At 46.5% G+C, this 20,367-nt stretch overlaps 1 protein-coding gene across 2 annotated transcripts in view; it reads left to right on the forward strand.

Moving 5' to 3' along the window:
• Positions 1 to 20,367, forward strand: part of Nos1 (nitric oxide synthase 1) — a 129,728-nt gene that overhangs the window by 85,698 nt on the left and 23,663 nt on the right. For both annotated transcript variants that reach the window (XM_008847449.1, XM_017801765.1), the window contains 4 exons: positions 1,411 to 1,527; positions 5,937 to 6,111; positions 8,620 to 8,758; positions 10,058 to 10,136. In XM_008847449.1, coding sequence (XP_008845671.1) covers positions 1,411 to 1,527; positions 5,937 to 6,111; positions 8,620 to 8,758; positions 10,058 to 10,136 — 510 coding nt within the window. The remainder of the gene's footprint in view (positions 1 to 1,410; positions 1,528 to 5,936; positions 6,112 to 8,619; positions 8,759 to 10,057; positions 10,137 to 20,367) is intronic.

Raw genomic sequence — 20,367 nt, forward strand, 5'->3', positions numbered from 1 at the left:
TATGAGCTTGAGAACCTGAGTTCAATCGTCAGACCCGTATTTTTAAAACAGAAAGTCAGGCGTGATGGTGTCCTTGTAATCCCAGCACTGTGGAAACAAGACAGGCAGGTCCTTAGGGCTCAAGTGCTGCAGATGAGTCTTTTGGTGAGTTCCAGGCCAGTGAGAGATCCTGTGTCAAAAAATAATAATAATAAAAATGGCACATGAGGAAGAACACCTGAGGTTGACCTCTGGTCTCTACACGAATGCACATGCACACACACACACACACACACACACACACACACGCACAGAGAGAGAGAGAACAGGGCCCTTTCTACCACTTGTCAGCACTGACTATCATTCATGTTTACTAGAGATGTGGTTACAACCTCTGACATGTCTAAGGATGTCACTCTGCAGAAGGAAAGTGTTGTCAGGGATAGGCCTGCACTGCTACGAAATTTTCTAGAACAAGGTCAGTGTCCTGTCTATGCTGTCTATAAAGCAACCCACTAGCCACACATGACCACTGAGGGTCCCCCATACCCCCCACCCTTCTCTTTCTCACTCCTCCCCCTCCTGTTAGCGCCTTTGTCCCCTAATCTGTTTCATTTCTAACTTCATGTCATATATACACATGTAATTTTAAGTATCTATGAAATCTAGGAATCACGAATGAGGGAAATCATGAGATTTTTGTCTTCCTGAGACCCCTAAGTCAATTTATAAGACTCCAGTTCCATCCATTTTTCTGCAAGCGACATGGTTTCTCTTTCCTTTATGAGTGATGAAAACTCCATTGTGTCTTCCACGCGCCCCTCATTCCTCTGTTGTTGGACGTCTAGAGTAGAAACCGAAATTGTTTTCTGCAGTTCATTGTAGTGAATTTAACTTTGGAGTTAATCAGTCACAGGGAGCCAATAACTACCATATTAGAGAGCCTGGTCTAGTTCCCAGCTACTTAGCATAGGTCTGGGAGCTAGCTGCAATTTAGCTTGTTAAAAATGCTGGTTCTCAGGCCCCACCCCATCCCCTCCTGAACCAGAGGCCTCACTTTAACAAGCTACCCCAATGATCTTTGTACATGTTAAAACTTGAGAGAAGAGGAAGCCTGGTCTCTAGTCACAGCAGTCCCTTCTGCAAATTAAGGTACCATCTTAACTCTTTGGGTCTCAAGCTTCCTAAGTCAAGCAAGGCTGAAACCTTTTAAGTTTTGGGTAGGGTGACATGGAGAGGGACAGACAGCTATCATTGTGGTGAGCTTAGGTAGGCTGAGTCATTCCTGAGGAGCCCAGAGGCATGACATAACTTCACTCAATACAGGAGAGAAGGTTCTAGAGCCAGGAAGTAATGACGATCCAAAGGAGTGTGCTAGCCCAGGGAGGGGCTCCAAGACAGAATTCACAGCTTCTCATTCCTCTGTGGCAGGAGTTACAAGGTCCGATTCAACAGTGTCTCCTCCTACTCTGACTCTCGCAAGTCATCAGGCGACGGGCCTGACCTCAGAGACAACTTTGAAAGTGCCGGACCCCTGGCCAACGTGAGGTAAGCAGAGGTTCAGGGGACCAGGGAAGATGAGGCTCTTGGGGAGCAGGGCTCAGATCCAAGGCGGCTCTTTGTTCTGTGGGAGAAGCTCCCCAATAATGCTCCTTCCTTCCTCATGACACCAGCTGGGACCCCTCCCTCACCAGCACATGCTGCCTGGCCTCCCCAAGCATCCTGTAACATCTCCTCTTCTTTTTTTAATGTTTTATTATTTTTATTTTTTGTGTATGAATGTATTGCCTGCATGTAAGTGTACCTGTGTCATGCAGTGCCAGCGGAGGTCAGAAGAGGGCGTCTGATTCCCCTGGAACTGGAGTTACAAACAGTTGTTAGCCACCATGTAGGTGCTGGAAATTGAACTTGGGTCCTCTGTAAGAGCAGTCAGCGCTCTTAACCATTGAGCCATCTCTCCAGCCCCTGACACCCCCTCTTCTAACTCCCTCTCAGAGAGAGTCACCCAACGTTCACCACCATTTGTGCTGAAGGGTATTAGTACCCTGGTACCACTCTCTGAGCTGCTCTTCCCAGCAATGCATTTTACACTGAATGAAGTGTCTAGGAACACCCTGTCATGATGACCCAGTGGTTCTCAACCCTAGGTGCACAGCAGAATCACCTGGGGCTGGCCCAGGCATGGTGCACACCTGTGATCCCAGCCCTTGGGAGGACCAAAAGTTCAAGGCTACATAAGGAGACTGTCTCAAAAACAAAAACAAAATCACCTAGGGATGTTTGCAATCTATACGGTAATACCCAAGCCCAATCTAACTCACACAGCTAGAATTGGCCTTGGGAGTGTTTTTTTCTAAGTCTTACAAATGGACTCAACTATGCAGTCAATTTGAAAAATACCACCCAAACCCCATGTTTCCCCAGGCAGAGTCCCATTCTGTGAGAGGATTTCACGGGGGGAGGGGGGGGGGAATCTTTAGGGGATAAAAGAACTAGCATTTGGGGGTTCAATGTGTGTTCCGTTTACTGAGTGTTTGGGAAGAAAGAAAATGAGATGGGGATGTTTGCCACAGCCTGCATGGCTACATAGCAGTGGACACAAACAGGAACAGTGAGATATCCAATAAAATATCACACACAGACAACTTAATAGTTAAGAAAGTTCAGGGACTTTCCATAGAACAAAGAGCTCTGAGTCTCTAACTCTCAAGGTTTTATTCACAGGGATAGAGTGCTCTGAGTAGGTATTCAGGAACAAATCGTATGCAGATCAAAGAACATTTCTCTGCAGAAGCTCAGGAAACAATTAGCAACAAAGTGTGGCCAGTCCATAAGGTGCAGAGCAGATGTTCACACAAAGGTGTAAATAAGGCATAGTTTGTTTGTTGTCTAATCTGAACATAAACATAAGGGACACTGCATTTCAGAGCCCCGCCTCAGCGTGGCATACATACCTTTCTGGCTCTGCCATCCTAGACAGTGTTGGCTAGGGGACTTTGCACATGTAGTGCACATGCATATGTAGTGCACATACACATGTAGCATGCTTTCTTTAGAGTTCAAAGAGGGCAGTGGTCTCCAACAGGTGTTAAGCCTTGGTGTCCTGGATAATGGTCAAGATGAGATTGATATGGGCAGCCCTGCAGGCAAGGCCTGCAGACCTGGCTGTTCAGAGCCAGGCTCACAGACAACAGGGGACACAGGGCTCTTACACAGTGAACGATAGTGTCTGTTGATAGATTTTTCTTTACATTTTGTGTGTGTATGTGTGTGTGTGTGTGTGAGTGCATGCGCATGCATGAGTGTTCGTGTGTCTGTGTAGGTGTTCATGTGCCACAGCACACATGTGGAAGTCACAGGACAACCTCGGGTATGAGTCCCCTCTCTCTGACTCCTTCGAGAAAGGGTTTCTGCTGGCATCACTACTCCATGATAGTTGGCCCTGTTGCCTTTCTGTCTCCTCCTCTCATCTTGCCATAACAATGCAGGGACTACAAGCACACACTATGGTGTCCAGCTTTATGTGAGTTCTGGGGATTCAAACTCAGGTCCTCAGCCAGGTGTGGCAAATGCTTTGCCCACTGAACTGCCTCCCCAGCCCTACACTTTATGTTTTAGGAAAGTTGTAGGTTGGCAGCAATGTGAGCATTCCCATTCTCTCATCCCACCCCTCACTACAGCCCCCACCACCCCAGCCACCATGTCAACACCCTCACACCCCACATGGCCACATCTTCATCAGCCACAGCCCACAGTTTGTATCAGGACTCCATTTCAGGGTAGGGCATCTCACAGGTTTTGATATCAGTACATTATTTTAGCTGAACACAGAAACAAGCAGGCGTTACCTTTATACTCCCGTTAGGCAAGACATTAGCCCCTCCAAAGCTAATCCTGTTCGTCTTGCTACTTGATGTGTAGTTTAAAAAATTGTACTCAAGGGGCTATGGAGACAGTCCGTAAAGTGCCTGCTATGCAAGTATGAGGACCCAAGTTTGGTCACATCAACCATCTAAAAAACTAGGCATGGTGGCATGCACCTGTAATTCTAACACTAGAGAGCAGAGACGGGAGGTCCCTGGGGCTTGCTGACTGACTAGTTTAGCCTCATCAGGGAGCCCCAGGTCCCAGTGAGCAATCCTGTCTCAAAAAAAAAAACAAGATTATAATGAGGAACAACACCCAAGGTTGACCTCTGGCCTCCACACGCATGTTCATATGTGCATACACATCTGCGTACAGGTGAGCATATGTACATGTATACATACACCAAAATAGTTGTACTCGATTACAATGTTTTTTATTTCATCAATTAAAAATATGCAGGCATTTGTTTTCCAAATACCCACACAGTACTGTCAACTTTGCAGTCCTAAATTCTTTGCTATCTGCCCCACGTGCAAGAACTTAGTCAACTGTTGGTTTACAGGTTTAAAATAGGAACTTTGGAATCATAAGTGGAGAGATTGTCATGGGAACGTGAGTCTCCCTGTGGCTATAGTGTGGGCCCCTCCATCCGTCCAGAAGTGACTCAGCCACCTGATTATTTGCTGGTGAGCATGAGAGTCACATGTCTGAGTCTGTTGGAGCTGCTGTAACAGAAGACCATCAACAGTGTTGTAAACAGTGTTTACCACTCACAGTTCTACAGGCTGGGGAAGTCCAAGGTCAGCATCCAGTGAGGGCCCACTTCCTGGTTCACAGAAGCCACCTTCTAACATGTACTCATGAGATGGAAGGGAAGACATCTGGTCCCTTCAACCGCTTGGATGGGCACTAATCTCTGCACTATCATACCTCTATCACATTACATTCAACATGGGAATTGGGGGGACATGAACATGTAGACCCCAACTCTGAGGTGGGGAGAAGCAGAAGGATTACTGGGGCTTGCTGGCTTCAGCCTAGCTGAGAAAATTCGAGTCCCAGGTTAAGGAATTGACCCTGCCTCCAAGGAATAGATAGGGAATCGAGGGAGAAGGACACCCTATCCCCTCTTCTGGCCTTTGTATACACACAGGCATGCACAGCCACATACATCCATGCATATATACTTACATACAGAGACATATACACACACAAATTTTTAAGGTTAAAAAACACAAGAAGCAATTAATAGTATCAGAGATAGTCAAATGTGCCAGACATTGTAAACATACATACTAGGAGTTGGGGACGATCACCTTACCCACTCATCTGCATGAGGCTAAGGCTGACAGAAATGCTCTTTCCTGTCATCTTTCAATCAGTCCACACTGGTCACCATATCTGTGCACAGATCAGACTGCCCCTACCCCCATGGTACTCAATCCAGCAAGACCCTGGAGTGAGGGATGATGGGGGAGAACCCTGCCTTGCATACACACTTGACTTGGGAAGGCTGTGAAGCCCCTGGAAAGGGGTTAGGAAAGAAGGGGATGATGGATTGTGATGGTATGAATGCAGCTCTAAGGAGCGGATGGCCTGTGATGACCCTCGCTCTACCAGTGAGACCCCTGGAGCCACCTCAGTCCACCCTGCAATGGCAAAGCCCCTTCTCTTCCTTCACTCTCAGGATTCATTGGAACTTTCTCCTGAGGATGGTGACCTCCCAGAAGAGGGATCACAAGGACTCAGGATTAAAGACGGTCCAACAAGGAAGTTTTCCCAGGACCCAGGAGGCTTCTGTTGCTAGCTCATTAGTCGAGAGAGAGAGAAAGAAAGAGAGAGAGAGAGAGAGAGAGAGATCACTCCCTCTTACAGGGACACCCTGTGAGTGGTACTGGCTTAGGGCCCCACCCTTATAATGTCATTTAACTTTGATCACCTCCCTAAAGCCCCGATTTCCACATAAAATTTCATGGGCGTTCAAGACTCCAGCATGCGAATTTCGGGGTCACACAGTTCAGCCCAGGACACTAGACAGCCTCCATGCCACACAGTCCCCCATCACAGATCTTCTGTTTTCTCCTGCATAGATTCTCGGTGTTTGGCCTGGGCTCACGGGCATACCCCCACTTCTGTGCCTTCGGGCATGCCGTGGACACCCTTCTGGAGGAGCTGGGAGGGGAGAGAATCCTGAAAATGAGGGAAGGAGATGAGCTCTGCGGGCAGGAGGAGGCTTTCAGGACCTGGGCCAAAAAGGTCTTCAAGGTATAGTGGGTCTCAGAGGATCCAGACAGTGCCTCACATTCCATGGAGAGCTGGAGGCTGGGGTGTGGCTCCGTGGTGGGGTGCTTGGCTAGCATGCAGGGGGGCTGAGTGTTCTGTCCCCGGCACAGGGAAGGAAGGAAGGGAGGAGGGAAATAAGAAAGGAGGAAGGGAAAGAGGGAGGAAAGGTGGGAGGAGGGACAGAAAGGGAGGAGGGAGAATAAGAGGAAGGGGCGAGGCCGAGAGGACGGGAAAGGGGAAAGAGAGGAGGAGAAAGTGGAAGACAGCAAGAGGGAGGAGAGTAGGCAGAACTCCTGGTACTCCCCCATGTATCCAGCATGATATACTTTAAACAGTTCCAGTGAATCTGAGTGATCTTATCACAGACATTTCCCACACAGAATCCAACATTCTGCCTGGAGCAAAAGGAGCTGGTCCATAAACAATCATAGGGCCTGGGAGTAGCTCAGTGGTAGAGCACTTGCCTAGCATGTGCAAAGGAGGCCCAGATTCGATCCCCAGCACCACAATCAATAAACAGGCTCACAGAGCCTGTCTATACACAGTGTACAATAAAAAATTGAGTAGAATTTAAACTCCATCCCCACATTCTCTGTGCCCAGCAGCCACAGGGGTTGCTGGTGATCATATTGAACCACGTAGAGTGTCTCCATCCTGGAGACACAAGGTCAGGGGAGAACAAATGAACCATGGCCTTAGGTCTGCATGTGAAGTGGGATTAAACTGTCCACCCTGGGGGCATTGAATGTCAACCCTGTTACTTTTGCCTGCTCTGTCTGCTGCCCTGGAATCTACTCTCACCAGCAGCCCCATGAGGAAAGGTCCTGGGCAACCTTCTGTCATTCAGCTGGTACAGGTAGAAAAAAGAGACCCTGGGGTCTCTATGGATTTCTGTGGGAGAAGCTGAGCCTCTAAGCCTGTTTCTGCATTTCTGGAGAGAGCTGGGATGGCAGGGCTTTGTTCGCATCTGAGATAACTGTGTGATTCATGATCTCAGTCAGCCAGCCTTGACTGATCCAGGGCTGTGAAAAGTCACTGGACCCTTCACCTCTCAGCCTGCTGGTCTCTCATCCCACCTCCAGCGTGAGCAATCGCTGTCTCTAGAGATATTACTAATTGTTCACTTATTATAAATGGAATTAAATGCCAGGTGGACTTTCATGACTAGCTTCCTTCACTTAGCATAATGCAGTTATGGTTCACCCATCTTGTAGCCTATATTGGGACTTTTTCCCTTTGTGTAGCCAGATATTGATAAAAGCTACCTTTGAAAAATGTTTTAATTTTATTGAAAAACATTCTGATTGTTCATGCCTACAGTCTCAGCTACTTGGGAGGCTAAGGCAGGAGAATCACTAAACCCAAACATTCAAGACCATCTTGGGCAACATATCCAGACCTTATCTCAAATTTTTTTACTAATAGTTCTGAGCAATAATTCTTGGGATCATTAATGTTAAGTAATAAAGGAGTTTGACCAAAAAGGAAACAAAAGAAAAGTTATATCCATTTATATAGTCTGCCTTTGTATAATTTTTGAAATCTTTTAGGGAAGATGGATAGAAAATTCTATGGTATTTACTTTTGTTTTTAATGTTAAATGTCTGTGCACATTCGCTTTAGGAATAAATGTTATTGTAGAGTTGTGTCTTAAGTAGAGGCAAAGTCCTCCAGCCAGTGCTCAGAGAGCAGGGTGATGGAAGGGGTGGATGGTGGATGAATAGTGGGTGGATGGGTGGATGATGGATAGATGGCAAATAGATGGATGGATGGTGGATAGATAATGGATAGTGGATGGATAGGTGGGTGGGTGGGTGTATAGATGAGTGAATGAATGGATGGGTATGTGAGTAGATTGGCGAGTGGATGATTGAGTGGGTAGATGGGTGTGTGGATGGTTGGATGAATGGGTGGTGGGTTGTTGGATGGGTAGATAAAGGGGTGAGTGGGGAGGTGGGGAGGTGGATGGATGGATGGGTGTATGTAAGAGTGGGTGGTTGAATGAAAGGTTAGGTAGGTGCATACATGGACAGATAGATGGGTGAGTGGAAAAGTGGGTTGGTAGATTGATGGGTAGATGGCTCAGTGGATGGATGTTTGGAGGTATTAATGGATGGATGGATGGATGGATGGATGGATGGATGGATGGATGGATGGAAAAAATGAATGGATGGCTAGATGGATGGATAAATCATTGGTGGATGAGTAGATAGGTGGTAGATAGATCATTAGATGTGAAAAAGTGAGTTGGAAGGTGAGTAAATAGAGAGATGAATGGGTAGATCAATGGATGGATGGATGAATGGGTGAGTGGGCGGATGGGTGAGTGGATGGATGGGTGGGTGGGTGTGTGGATAGATAGGGGAGGGGTTAGGGAAAAGGGAGATAAAGAGGGAGGGAAGGAGGAAGACATCCATGCCATGAGGTGGAGCTTTGGGGAGGAGTCCACTAGGATGAAAGAGGTCACTGAAAGCTCTCTGTGGGCCACAGGCAGCCTGTGATGTGTTCTGCGTGGGGGATGACGTCAACATTGAGAAGGCAAACAATTCCCTCATCAGCAACGATCGCAGCTGGAAGAGGAACAAGTTCCGTCTCACCTACGTGGCGGAAGCTCCAGAACTTACCCAAGGTGCCTCGTGTTGCCCTCCTGGGAGGCCTCTGTAGCCATGGGAGGGCAGAGCGGGAGATCTCCCCTCCGAAGGGTGCTTCATCGCTCTGATCCCCCTCCAGAGAAGCCCTGGGAAATGTGCAAGGCGTACTTCTGCCCAACAAGCAGAGAAATGTGTACTTAGAACTGTGCAGCATGTCCCTCAAACCGTCTGTTCTAATTTGCTTCTCTATTGCTATGATAAAAGAATGACCAAAAGCAACTTGGGGAGGGAAGGGTTTATTTGGCTTACACTCCCAACTCACAGCCCATCACCCAGGGAAGCCAAGGCGGAAACGGGAGGCAGAAACAAAAGCAGAGTCCCTGGAGGAATGCTACTTACTGGCTTGCCCGCCCTGGCATGTGCAGCTGCCTTTCTTATGCAGCCCAGGCCTTACCTGGGCCACAGCGGACTAGACCTTTTTACATCAATTAACAATTAAGAAAATGCTTCACAGACAAGACCACAGGACAGTCTCAATCCCTCCTCGCAAGTGACTCTAGTCTGTGTCAAGCTGACAAAAACAAAGCAGCACACCATCCTTATCTCAGTTTAGTTCACCCTGACTTTTGGTTCTGCATCCACAACCACGTCACCCAGCCCACTAACACCTGTGTGTCCGTGTCCGGTCCTGTGTCGTGTGTCGTCCTCCCCTCCCCACCCCGCCGTTGCCCACCCCCGACTCCAGAAGCAACTGAAAAGGAGGCTGGGGAAATGGGTCAGGAGGTAAAGGGCTTGCCTTGCCTTGCAGGCACAAGGATCTGAGTTCGATCCCCGGAACCAAAGTAAAAAGAGCCAGATGTGGTGGTGCACGTTTGTAATCATAGGGCTGGCCAGCTAGCCTAGGCTAATCAGTGAGATCCAGATTCTATGAGAGGCACTATCACAAAAAGCAAAGTGTGGGGGCCGGAGAGATGGCTCAGTGGTTAAGAACACTTGTTCTTCTAGAGGACCCAGGTTTGATTCCCAGAACCTGCATGATGGTTAACAACCATCCGTAATTCCAGTTCCAGGAGATCCAATACCCTCTCCTAGCCTCTGAAGGCTTTGCATGGCTTACATACATGCAGGCCAAACATTCATACACATAAAATAATTTTTAAAAAGCAAAAGGGACAGCATCAGAGGAAAGACAGCTAAGTTTGCCTTCTGCTTTACACATACACACACACACACACACACACACACACACACACACACACACATACACACAGGCTGACTAGAGATTTTGTGGGTCACTATTTAACCTTTTGGGATGACGGTTCTCCCTCTTCCCACAGGTCTCTCTAACGTCCACAAAAAGCGAGTATCAGCCGCCCGGCTCCTCAGCCGCCAGAACCTGCAGAGCCCTAAATCCAGGTATGAGCACCTGGGTTTGCTCAGTGGTGCCCCATCCAGTCCCAGCTGCCACCCTCAGCCATGGGAGAAAGTCTCAGACTCCAGGGACAGCCATCCTCCCTTCCAACCATTGCAAACTGCCAGTCTCCTTGCTCTGGGTCCCACTGGGTTCTTTCTTCCCTCCACCACACCCCCACCAGGAGGCATGGAATAAAGGAGAGACCTCAGGAAGAAGAGAAAGAAACCTGGTTTCAGAGTGATCTTAGCAGGGGCTCGGCCCTTATGGAATTGCTAAGCGTTCTTTGTAGCCCAACATCTTTGGCAGAAATTGCTTAAACCACACATTTCCTTTCTGTGGGTGATTTTTCTCTGAAATGCTGCAAAATTAGCTTCCTGGACTCATAACAGTTCTCTGGGATGATAGCCCCACCCCCTAACAGCTCACTCTGTGCTTTGAAATCCTATTGGAAATTATCTTTGCATTTGTGTGTGTGTGTGATGTGTCAGTGTGTGTGTGTGTGTGTGTGTGTGCTTGTTTGTGTGTATGGGTGTGGGCACCTGTGTGCCACAGTGCACCTGTGGAGATCAGAGGACAGCCTTGGGTGTCCACGCTTGCCTTCTGCCTTGTTGGAGACAGGGTCTCTTCACTGCTATGTAAACTAGCTGGCCTGCAAGCTTCTGGATTCCCATCTCTGCCTCCCATGTCCCATGGAGCAATGGGATTTCCAGATACTACTGGGTCTGGCTTTTTCTATGGCTTCTGGGGATCTGAACTCAGGGTTTGGCAAGTAAACACTTTTACCCACTGACCCATTTCCCTAGCCTTAGAAATGCTCTTAATACCCAATATAGCCAAATAGCTTAAGAATCTAATATGGTCACATATCTTATTGTCTAATAAAACATACCCGTCTTTGTAGTTTGAGGTTCTGTTCTTTACCCAGTTACTCTGCTCAGTGGCACCCAAAACAAATTTATTTCTTCCTAATGACCATAATGACCAAAGGCACTAACCAATGTCCTTTGGGTCTTGATGCCTCTAAGCCATTCTTCCTAAGATTTGGTTTCCTAAGCTCTGAGCTTTAGTCCCAGGATGCCCTGTCTCCGTGAAAATGTCACTCTCAGAACTGGTTACCAACAGCAGAAATCATGTGCTCACCACTGAGCATGCTGGGACAGTTTCTGCCATCACCAGTCTGAATAGGTCACAGTAATGACCGGATTCTGCAGACAGTATCCTCCCAGACACTCCCCTATTAAGCGTGCGTCCTCACTGAGCCCAGATGTCTCACTTCTCAAAATGACCACACCATGACTGACCACCCCAGTATAAGTATTTTTAAGCACTATTGAATATCTTTGCATTGATCCCTGTTGAAGTGAATTTTTTTTCACTTTGAAGTTATAAACCAGGCAAACTTTTTAAATCTTTGATTCTTTGCCACCCTGGGCATCAACCCTAGCTCTTCCACATGCAAGCTGGGTCGGTGTGGCCTTGAAAAAGTAACCCAGGCACTCCGAGTGCCTCTCTTCTCCAACATAGCAAAGGAACCATAACTAGGAAGCTTGTTTGTTTTTATTTGATTGGCTCTGTCCAAATACCATCCCTAGCCCTCTGCACACCATTTCTCATTCACACCAGCATAGCAATTAGAGGCTGTTATCACTCACATGTTAGACATGAGAAATGACAGTGAGAAAAAGGGACTTTTTCAAGGTCAGACTGACCTGGTTATCTGACTCCAAAGTCGCCACTGCGCCAAATGCCTACACAGATGGCCTCTGTCACATTACGGGGTTGCTGTAATTATTAAAAATGAAGTACATGAAGCCGTTAGCCTAGCATGGGATCAGCTCCTAGCCCTCATTCCTCCCAGTTTCTTCATGTCACCCGCAAAGTTAGCATGCCTACTTCCTGTATGCGCTTCCAGACCTACATTAAACAGGTCAACAGGGCAGAGCCCCAGGGGTCTTGTGCTCTCTCACATAGATCCTCAAACATTAATGACATGCATCAGACAATTAATATAATTGAATAATTAGTTAAATAGGACGTTTGGTACATGACATGACTATGAGAGGGACCACTTCTATCCCATGGAAAGGCGTGATGTAAACAGCACTAGAAAAGGGGGACTAAGATGCTAAGAAGCCACTGTGGTTTTCTTCAACAAAAACTATGAGATCAGTGTGTGATTAAAAATTCCCTAAAGCATATACACAGCAGCAAAGAAACTTATAAAAAGTTGAGGGTTTGAAGATGGTTAACAAAGGAATATTCTAAGCAAGGTTAGAGACTGGAATCAAATTTAAATCCGTTGTGAATTAACAAAGAAAGGACTGGATGTTACCTACGGGTTTATCTCTTTAAGACAATACCACTTCCAACTTTATAAGGTTTTCATTTTTTTAATTTTTTAAATACGTATGAATGTTGTGCCTGCATGTATGTAAGTGCACCATGTACACTCAATGCCTTTAAAGGACAGAAAAGGGTGTTGGACCCCTGGAACTAAAGTTATGGATGGTTGTTAGCCACCATGTGGGTGTTGGGATACGAACCCAGGTCTTCTGCAAGAGCAACCAGTGCTGTTAACCACTGAGCCATCTCTCCAGCCCTGTGATTATATTTTTAGAAAGACAATATTTAAGTGGAAATGTATAACTCGCCCATTTTCCCCAGGCTAGGGCCAAAGTGGGGCCCTCTGGCCCCGGACGTCATAAACATCAGGAACCTTGCCCACTACAGATCCTCAGCTGCTGGCAGAGTTCCTAGGAGGAAGTAAGCGGCCCTTGGAGGGTGGTGACCTGTGCAAAGTGACCCAGTCACCATTCTGCCTGGAAGTGAATTTTGTAGCACAGCAGGGCAACTAGGAAGCATGTGTAAGAGAGAGTAGTGTTCTTGAAAGAGGTGAAAAGAAAGAGTCCCGGAAGTCAGGGGCAGAGAGAAAATGAAAAGCTGGAGATGGATCCATGAGAAGAATGGACTTTAGAGATGGGAAGAGAAAGCTTGAAGGCACAAAAGGGCCTGGACGTTGGGAATGTTCAGTGGAAATGGAGGGTCCCCATGGGAGATAGCCTTTCATTTTTGTGGATGCATGTGTATTCCATGTGTTTGTGTGTATCCATGTGCATATGTGCACATGTGTGTAGAGGCCAGAGGTCAACGTCATGTGTCTTCCTCAGTCATTCTCAACCTAGTTTTTTTTAATTTTCTGATTGAATTTTTGTACATTTCATATAATACATATTGATTGTATTTAGACCTGCCCCCTATCTGCACTCCCCGCCTCACATGCATTCTGTCATATATGCTAAGGCCTATTGAAGCAAGTTTGTGTTGAAATGTTCCTCAATGCGAGTTCATCTACTGGAGCCTAGTCAGCCTATCTAGCGTCACTCCCTTAAAGAAGACCAACTCTCCCTCACCCAGAAGTGATCAGCTGCCAATGGTTCCTCAGCTAAGGTTGGGGCCTCCTGCCCATTTCCCCACTTCTATGCTGGGTTTTTGTCTGGTTCGAGTTTGCATGGGTCTTGTGCATGCTGTCACCATTGCTGTAAGTTCATATGAGCAAATTCCCAGCTGCCTGGAAAACTGTTTCCTTGTGGTCATCCACCACCCCTGGCTTTTACTTCCTCTTCCACAATGCCCCGCCCCCCCCAAGCCCTGGGTGGCAGAGGTTTACTACAGGAGTCCTATCCAGGGACACACACTCTGCAGTCTCTTATGCTCTACATTTTGGCCAGCTGTGGCTTTCTGTGTTAACCACCCTCTGTTACATGAGGAAGCTTTGCTGGTGAGAGTTGAGAGATGCATTAATATTCTTTCTGCTCCCTGTTCCACCATGTTCCATGAGCCTTGGGTGTCGAGGTTGCAGTGTAGGTGTGTCACGTAGGATTGGGCACCTCACAAACTCTTATTCTCTGTGTTTGACCACTTGTGGAACTCTGTAATGGTCTCCATCTGTTGCAAAAAAAAAAAAAAGGCTTCTTTGGTGAGTGGTGAGAGGTATACTTCTCTGTAAATATAAGGATAAATATTTAGCATGCAGTAAGAAATTACATTTGTCTAGGGATGTGACAAATATTCATTTGTCTAGGATATCCAGGAATATTTGACAATATTACATTTGTCTAGGGATAGGATTTTCTCTAGGTTCTATGGCCTCTCCAACAATGTGTATTTGACTATGTTTACAGTACCGCACATGAGTTCTCTCTCACTGAGAGGGCCTTAAGTTCAATTAGGCAGCTCTTGATTATCCCCAAGATAAAACTTCCACTACTGCACCAATAGCAATAGTTTGGTGCACTGGTGATTGTTGTGGGTGTTAGGTTTTACAGCTGGGTTGGACCATTGATTGATTTTCTCCCTTAACGGTTCGTATCCTCTGATATTATGAGAGCTTGTCTTCAGGGAGGAGCTTCCAGGTCAGTTCTAGCTAGATCGCTCCAAGTCCTGTATCTGAAGTATGTCCTGTCTTCAGTAACAGGGTCTTACCTTCAAGTTCTGGAAAGCAATCAAGAACTATGGCAATAGCCTGAGTTATTTTAGGAGTCTCTTGGACTACCCTGACCAACAACTCGAAGGGAAGTTTCTCGTCTGACACTGTTTCTTGTTACATAGTCTTCATACACATTCGCTCACATATTTTTATATGTATTTTTCAATAGGCTTTTGAAAATTAATTTTAATTAATTTAATTTTAATTAATTTTGTAAAATTAATACATTTTCCTCTGGTTTTTCACACCACCTAAACATTAGTTATCTCACCTCCCTCCCTCCCCGTATAACCCTCCCTCCTCCATCATTAACGTATCTCCCATTCCCCATTTTCCCTCTTGAAACCCCTGTCTCCTATATCCCCCTCTCTCAAACTTCTTCTCCCTCTTCACCCCCATGGTTCCTTTCCATTTTCCTGACTTCTGTGGTTACGTCAGAGTATCTACTCACACCTAAGAATTTGGAGCTCAAACCCACAAATGAGAGAGAACACACATTGCTTGGGTCTGTGTCACTTCTCTTAGCCTCACAGTTTCCAGTTCCATCTGTTTACCTGCAAATTTCATGATTTCATTTTTCTTTACTACTGAGTAGAACTCCATTGTGTCAATGTACCACATTTTCATTGTCCATTCATCAGCTGAGGGACATTTGGGTTGTCTCCATCTCTTAGCTATTATGAAAAGAGCAGCAACAAGCATGGCTGCACAATTATCTGCATTAGGATGAGTCCTTTAGGTATATGCCAAGGAGTGGTATAACCGGGTCATATGGTAGGTTTATTTTTAGTTTTGTAAGAGTTCTCCACACTGCTTTCCACACTGGTTGCACCAGTTTGCAGTGAATAAGGGTTCCCTTCTCCCCACATCCTCACCAGCATTTGGTGTCATTTGTTCTCTTGATCTTTAGTCCTTCTGCCTGGGGTAAGATGAAATCTTAAAGTAGTTTTGATTTGCATTTCTGTAATTACTAACTTACCCATTGTCATTTCTTCTTTTGAGAGATCTCTGTTCAGGTCCATAAGCCATTTATTTCATTTTAATTTATGGTATTTTTGAAACAGGGTCCCTCTGTAACCCCAGCTGGCCTGGAACTAACTATGTCAACCAGGCTGACCTCTGTCTCACAGAGGGATGCCTGACTCTGCCTCTCAAGTCCTGGGATGAAAGGTGTGTGCTGCTTGCCTGGAGCCTGTGGTCCGTGTTTAATAGGGTCATTTGTTTTCTTGCCTCTCTGCTTTTTGAGTTCTTTGAATGTTCTGGATGGTGATCCTTTGTCAGCTGTGCGCTTCCTCTTCACTTGATTGGCTGTTTCCTTTCCTCTACAGAAACTTTTTAGCTTCATGAGGTCCCACTTGTCAATTGTTGATCTTAATTCCTAGTCAACTGATGTCTGATTTAGAAAGTCCTTTCCTGCATCTCTATCTTGTAGATACTGCCTATGTTTTCTTCTAACAGTTTCAGAGTTTCAGGTTTCACGTTGAGGTCTTTGATCCATTTGGAGTTGACTTCTGTTCAGGGTGATAGATAAGGATCTAGTTTCATTCTTCTACATGTGAAGATCCAGTTTTGCCAGCACCGTTTGTTGAAGATGCTGACTTTCCTCCTGTGTATCTTCTTGGCAAATATCCGATGTCAGCCTGATTTTTTGAGATAGGATCTCTCATTGAATCTGGAGCTCACCAGCTGAATTAGGTTGGCTGGTTGGTGAGCTCCAGCTATCCTCCTGTCTCTGTATCCCTCTCCAGTACCAGGATTACAGACACATGCCACCATATATGGCTTTTCACTTGAGTCTGGGAATCCAAACTCAGGCCCTCATGCTCATATGACACTTTACCTACAGAGCCATCTCCCCAGACCCAAGAACCTTTGATTCTTTGAGACAAGATCCCACTATGTAGCCCAGACTGGCCTATACCTGTTCACCTTGGCTTCCTGGGTTCTGGAATTACAGGTGGGCACCACCACACCTGGCAGAGAACTTCTAATTCTCATATCTGGGACTAAAATTCCTTCTCTCCAGCCCTCCCCATCTCATGTGAGAACATTCACACTTGGCTCTAGCCAAACCTCCAAGGTCACCCTTGACCCCTTGCTCCCTACACTCTGTGCTCAGCGCCTCAGTCCATGTCTTTGACTTTATCATTCAACCACATCTCAGACCGCCCCCTTAATCAAGGTCTCTCTTTGGTCAGAGTGACTAGAAGAGCTGCCTAGCTCACCTCCTTATTTCTGAATCTTTTTCTTAATGATCTATTTTGCAAACAGCAGCCCAAGAAATCTTTTAAAACATAAATGCAAACAGATCTCCTCTGAGTTTTGGAATCTGAAGTGCCTTCCCACTGGGAAGAGGGAATCCTTTGGAATCTTTTCCGTGACAAGTCATGAAACTCAACCCACTAGCACTCCATCTGAGGCAAGAGGATTGTGAGATCCAGACCAGCCTAGGGTATATAGTTCAAGGCCAGTCTGGGCTGTATAGTGAGTTTGAAGCCAGCCTGGACTATATAGCAAGACTCTGCCTCAAAAAACCAAGTGTGGGGGCGGGGGAGTTAGAGAAATGGCTCAGCAGTTAAGAGCGTGTACTACTCTTCCAGAGGACCTGAGTTCAATCCCCAGCATCTATATGTCAAGTGATCCACAGCAGCCTGTAACTCCAGCACTGCACTCACATGCACAATCCCACACACAGATACACACAATTTAAATTAATAATAAAGAATTTTTTTAAGGAGGGAAGAAAGAAGAGCAGCCTTTCCATTTCTTAACATGTTGCCCCCTCTTCTGCCACAGGCCCTTTGTACATGCTGCCCCTCTTTTCTAGAACACTGTGCCACTGGATCTTTGCATGCACACTCTTTTATATTATGTTCAACTATCAAATCACTAGACAGACCTCCTTAGCCCATTGGGCCCCCGATCCCCACCCCCACACACTCACTTCCCTACCCTTCTCTGGGATCCTTCAGTGACTTCTCAGTGAGAATAAGGCACTCTGCTCTCCTCTCAGTCTCTCCCCTGGCCACTCCACTCTATGAGCATGGGTTGATCACCTTGTTAACAGGCTGCTGGCCCAATGGCTCTTCTGGAAGAATAGCACCATTAGCTATTTGGGGTTTTTTTCCCATTTAACTCTGGATGTTAGCAGATTGTTCCTGCACCTGCATCTCACACAGGGCACATTCTAAGGATGGTGGGACACAGGCCTGAATGGACCCTGCTTCCCAAAATTACCCTCTTCTCACAGAACTTCTCAATGGACTGTATGTGTCTTAAGGTTTTGGTTTTTTGTTTTTTTTTTTTAAGGAGGGGATGGAGAGACGGCTCAGTGGTTAAGAGCACTGAGTGCTCCTGCAGAGAGAGGACCCAGGTTCGATTCCCAGCCCCCACATGGTGGCTAACACAGTCTAGAACGCCAGTTCCAGGAAATCCAACACCCTCTTCTGGCCTCTATGGGCATTCCATGCACATGGTGCACTTACATACATGCAGGCAAAACACACAAACACATAAAATAGAAATAAGCAAATCTAAAGTTTTTTGGAAAAAAAAAAGTATTGTGGCTCACACCTATAATCCCAGTCCTTGGGAGGCAGAGGCAGGAGAATTGCCATGAGTTCAAGGCAGGTCTAGGCTATATAGTGAGTTCCAGGCTAGCCTAAGCTACAATGTGAGACCCTTTGTCTCACAAAAAAAAGAAAAGAAAAAGAAAGAAGGTCCCTTCCCAAAAGTTTAAAGAACTTAAAAGGGGGCAGCAGAATTGGGGGTGCCAGTTGTTGGCACCCAGGCTAGCGAGGGAGACTCATCACTTCAGCAAAAGGCTGAGAACCATCCACCCAGTTGCCTGGGGGTCACCCTACCATGCTCAGCTGTCATCACAAAATCCCAGATGGAACAGAACTGGGCTGATCTGCTAGCTGACCCACCGCATCCCCATTCCCTGCCCCTTATCTGCCTGACCATCTGCCTCCATCAGGAGGACTTGGGGGAAGCAGCTGGGCTCCTGAGCCAGCTCAGCAAGTTCAGGTCCTCCCACCTTTCTGTTTGGTATCAGTTGTGATCCCTAGGGAAGAAAGCGGGAATTGATTTATCAGCCTTTCAAAGTCTTCACCCAGAGAGCAGGAGGTGCTGGAATTAGAGACCCTGCAGCACCCCCTGCTGGCCAGTGACTTCCACTCAATCTTTTCCTGCCACCTGCAGAAACTTTATTTTTGCTACCAGGAGCCAAAGGCTGATGTGAGAGAAAGAGTGATGAGTAATGCCAGACACTGCAACTGACGAGCTCTGTGCCCCAGAGAGAGCAAGACCCTCCTGGGAGAGGAGAAGGAGGTCCCAGACCCTAGGAGCACACTCACAGTCAGGGCTCCCCACATTCGCCACCATGCCAAGGACAGGGGTGCCCCACTTCAAGAAATGACTTCATACTGCCCCCTACACACAAAAACACGTGCCAGCTCAACTATTTTTAATGACGGCGCCTATTTGTAGCACAAAGGGGCTCTTAGCTGTGCCAAAAATCTCCCTAAATAGCAAGTCCTGCTTGGTCTATTCAGGAGTGATTTTCACACCGGGAATTCAGCGTCGCCAGTCACCAAGACCATTTGGCAAACAGGGGGGAGCTAGGTCTGGAAGGCAAGTGCAGGTCAGAGTGCAAAGATATGACTTATCCCGTGTCGTCTGTCCTCAGCCCTCAGTCTGCAGCTTTTCTCTAAAATACAATCTATTTGCCCCAGAACTTTTTAATTCTTTCTCCGTGTGTGTGTGTGTGTGTGTGTGTGTGTGTGTGTGTGATGTGTGTGAGCATGCATGTGGAGGCTAGAGGTTGATGTCTGGAATATTCCTGGAGCATTTTTCTGCCCTATTTTTTTCTCTTTTATGTGTATGAGTATTTGCCTGCATGTAAGTGCAGCTATGTGTGCAATGCCCACAGAGGCCAGAAGAGGGTGTTGGATCCCCTGGAACTGGAGTCACTGAGAGTCGTTAGCCCCCATGTGACTTTCACCTTACTCTTTGAAGCAGAGTCTCGTCTCCCATCCAAGTACTAACCAGGCCTGACCCTGCTTAGCTTCCAAGATCAGACAAGATTGGGTGCGTTCAGGGTGGTATGGTCATAGATGAGACAGTTTCTCAGTCAAACTTAGGGATCACCCATAGGCTCCTTGCTAGCTAGTTTGCTCCAGGGATCCCATCTCCAACTTCTGAGGCTGGAATTACAGGCAGGCTGCCACACCCACCCGGCACTGAGAATTTTATTTATGTATTTATTTATTACTTGTAATTTTTAAAAATTTTTGGTGATACTGAGGGTTAAACCCAGAGCCTCGCACATGCTAGGCAGGCCCTCTACCACTGCACTGCATCCCTCTTTTTACTTTGCTTTTTTCTTTTTGGTCTTTTTGAGGCAGGGTCTCCCAGTAGGCCCAGCTGTCCTGGAACTCACTATGTAGACCAGGCTGGCTTAGAACTCACAGAGATCCGCCTGCCTCTGCGTCCTGAGTGCTGGGATTAAAGGTGTGTGCCACCACGCCCAGCTTTTTTTTTCCAGTTAATTATTTATTTAATAACCACATACTTAGAAGAAGCATTTCATTACAACAGCATTGACATAGTCAATAACAATTTTCTGAGCTAAGATGCATCTTTTTCAAAATTGGCTGTAAATTTTTAGGTTTATGGTTGAATTATTAGTTAGTTAAACTTTATTGTACTCGGTATAAAACCTATGAGACATAAAATTAAATGAG

The sequence above is a fragment of the Nannospalax galili genome, unplaced genomic scaffold (genome assembly GCF_000622305.1).
Source record: "Nannospalax galili isolate Female #2095 unplaced genomic scaffold, S.galili_v1.0 scaffold120, whole genome shotgun sequence".
NCBI classification, from domain to species: domain Eukaryota; kingdom Metazoa; phylum Chordata; class Mammalia; order Rodentia; family Spalacidae; genus Nannospalax; species Nannospalax galili.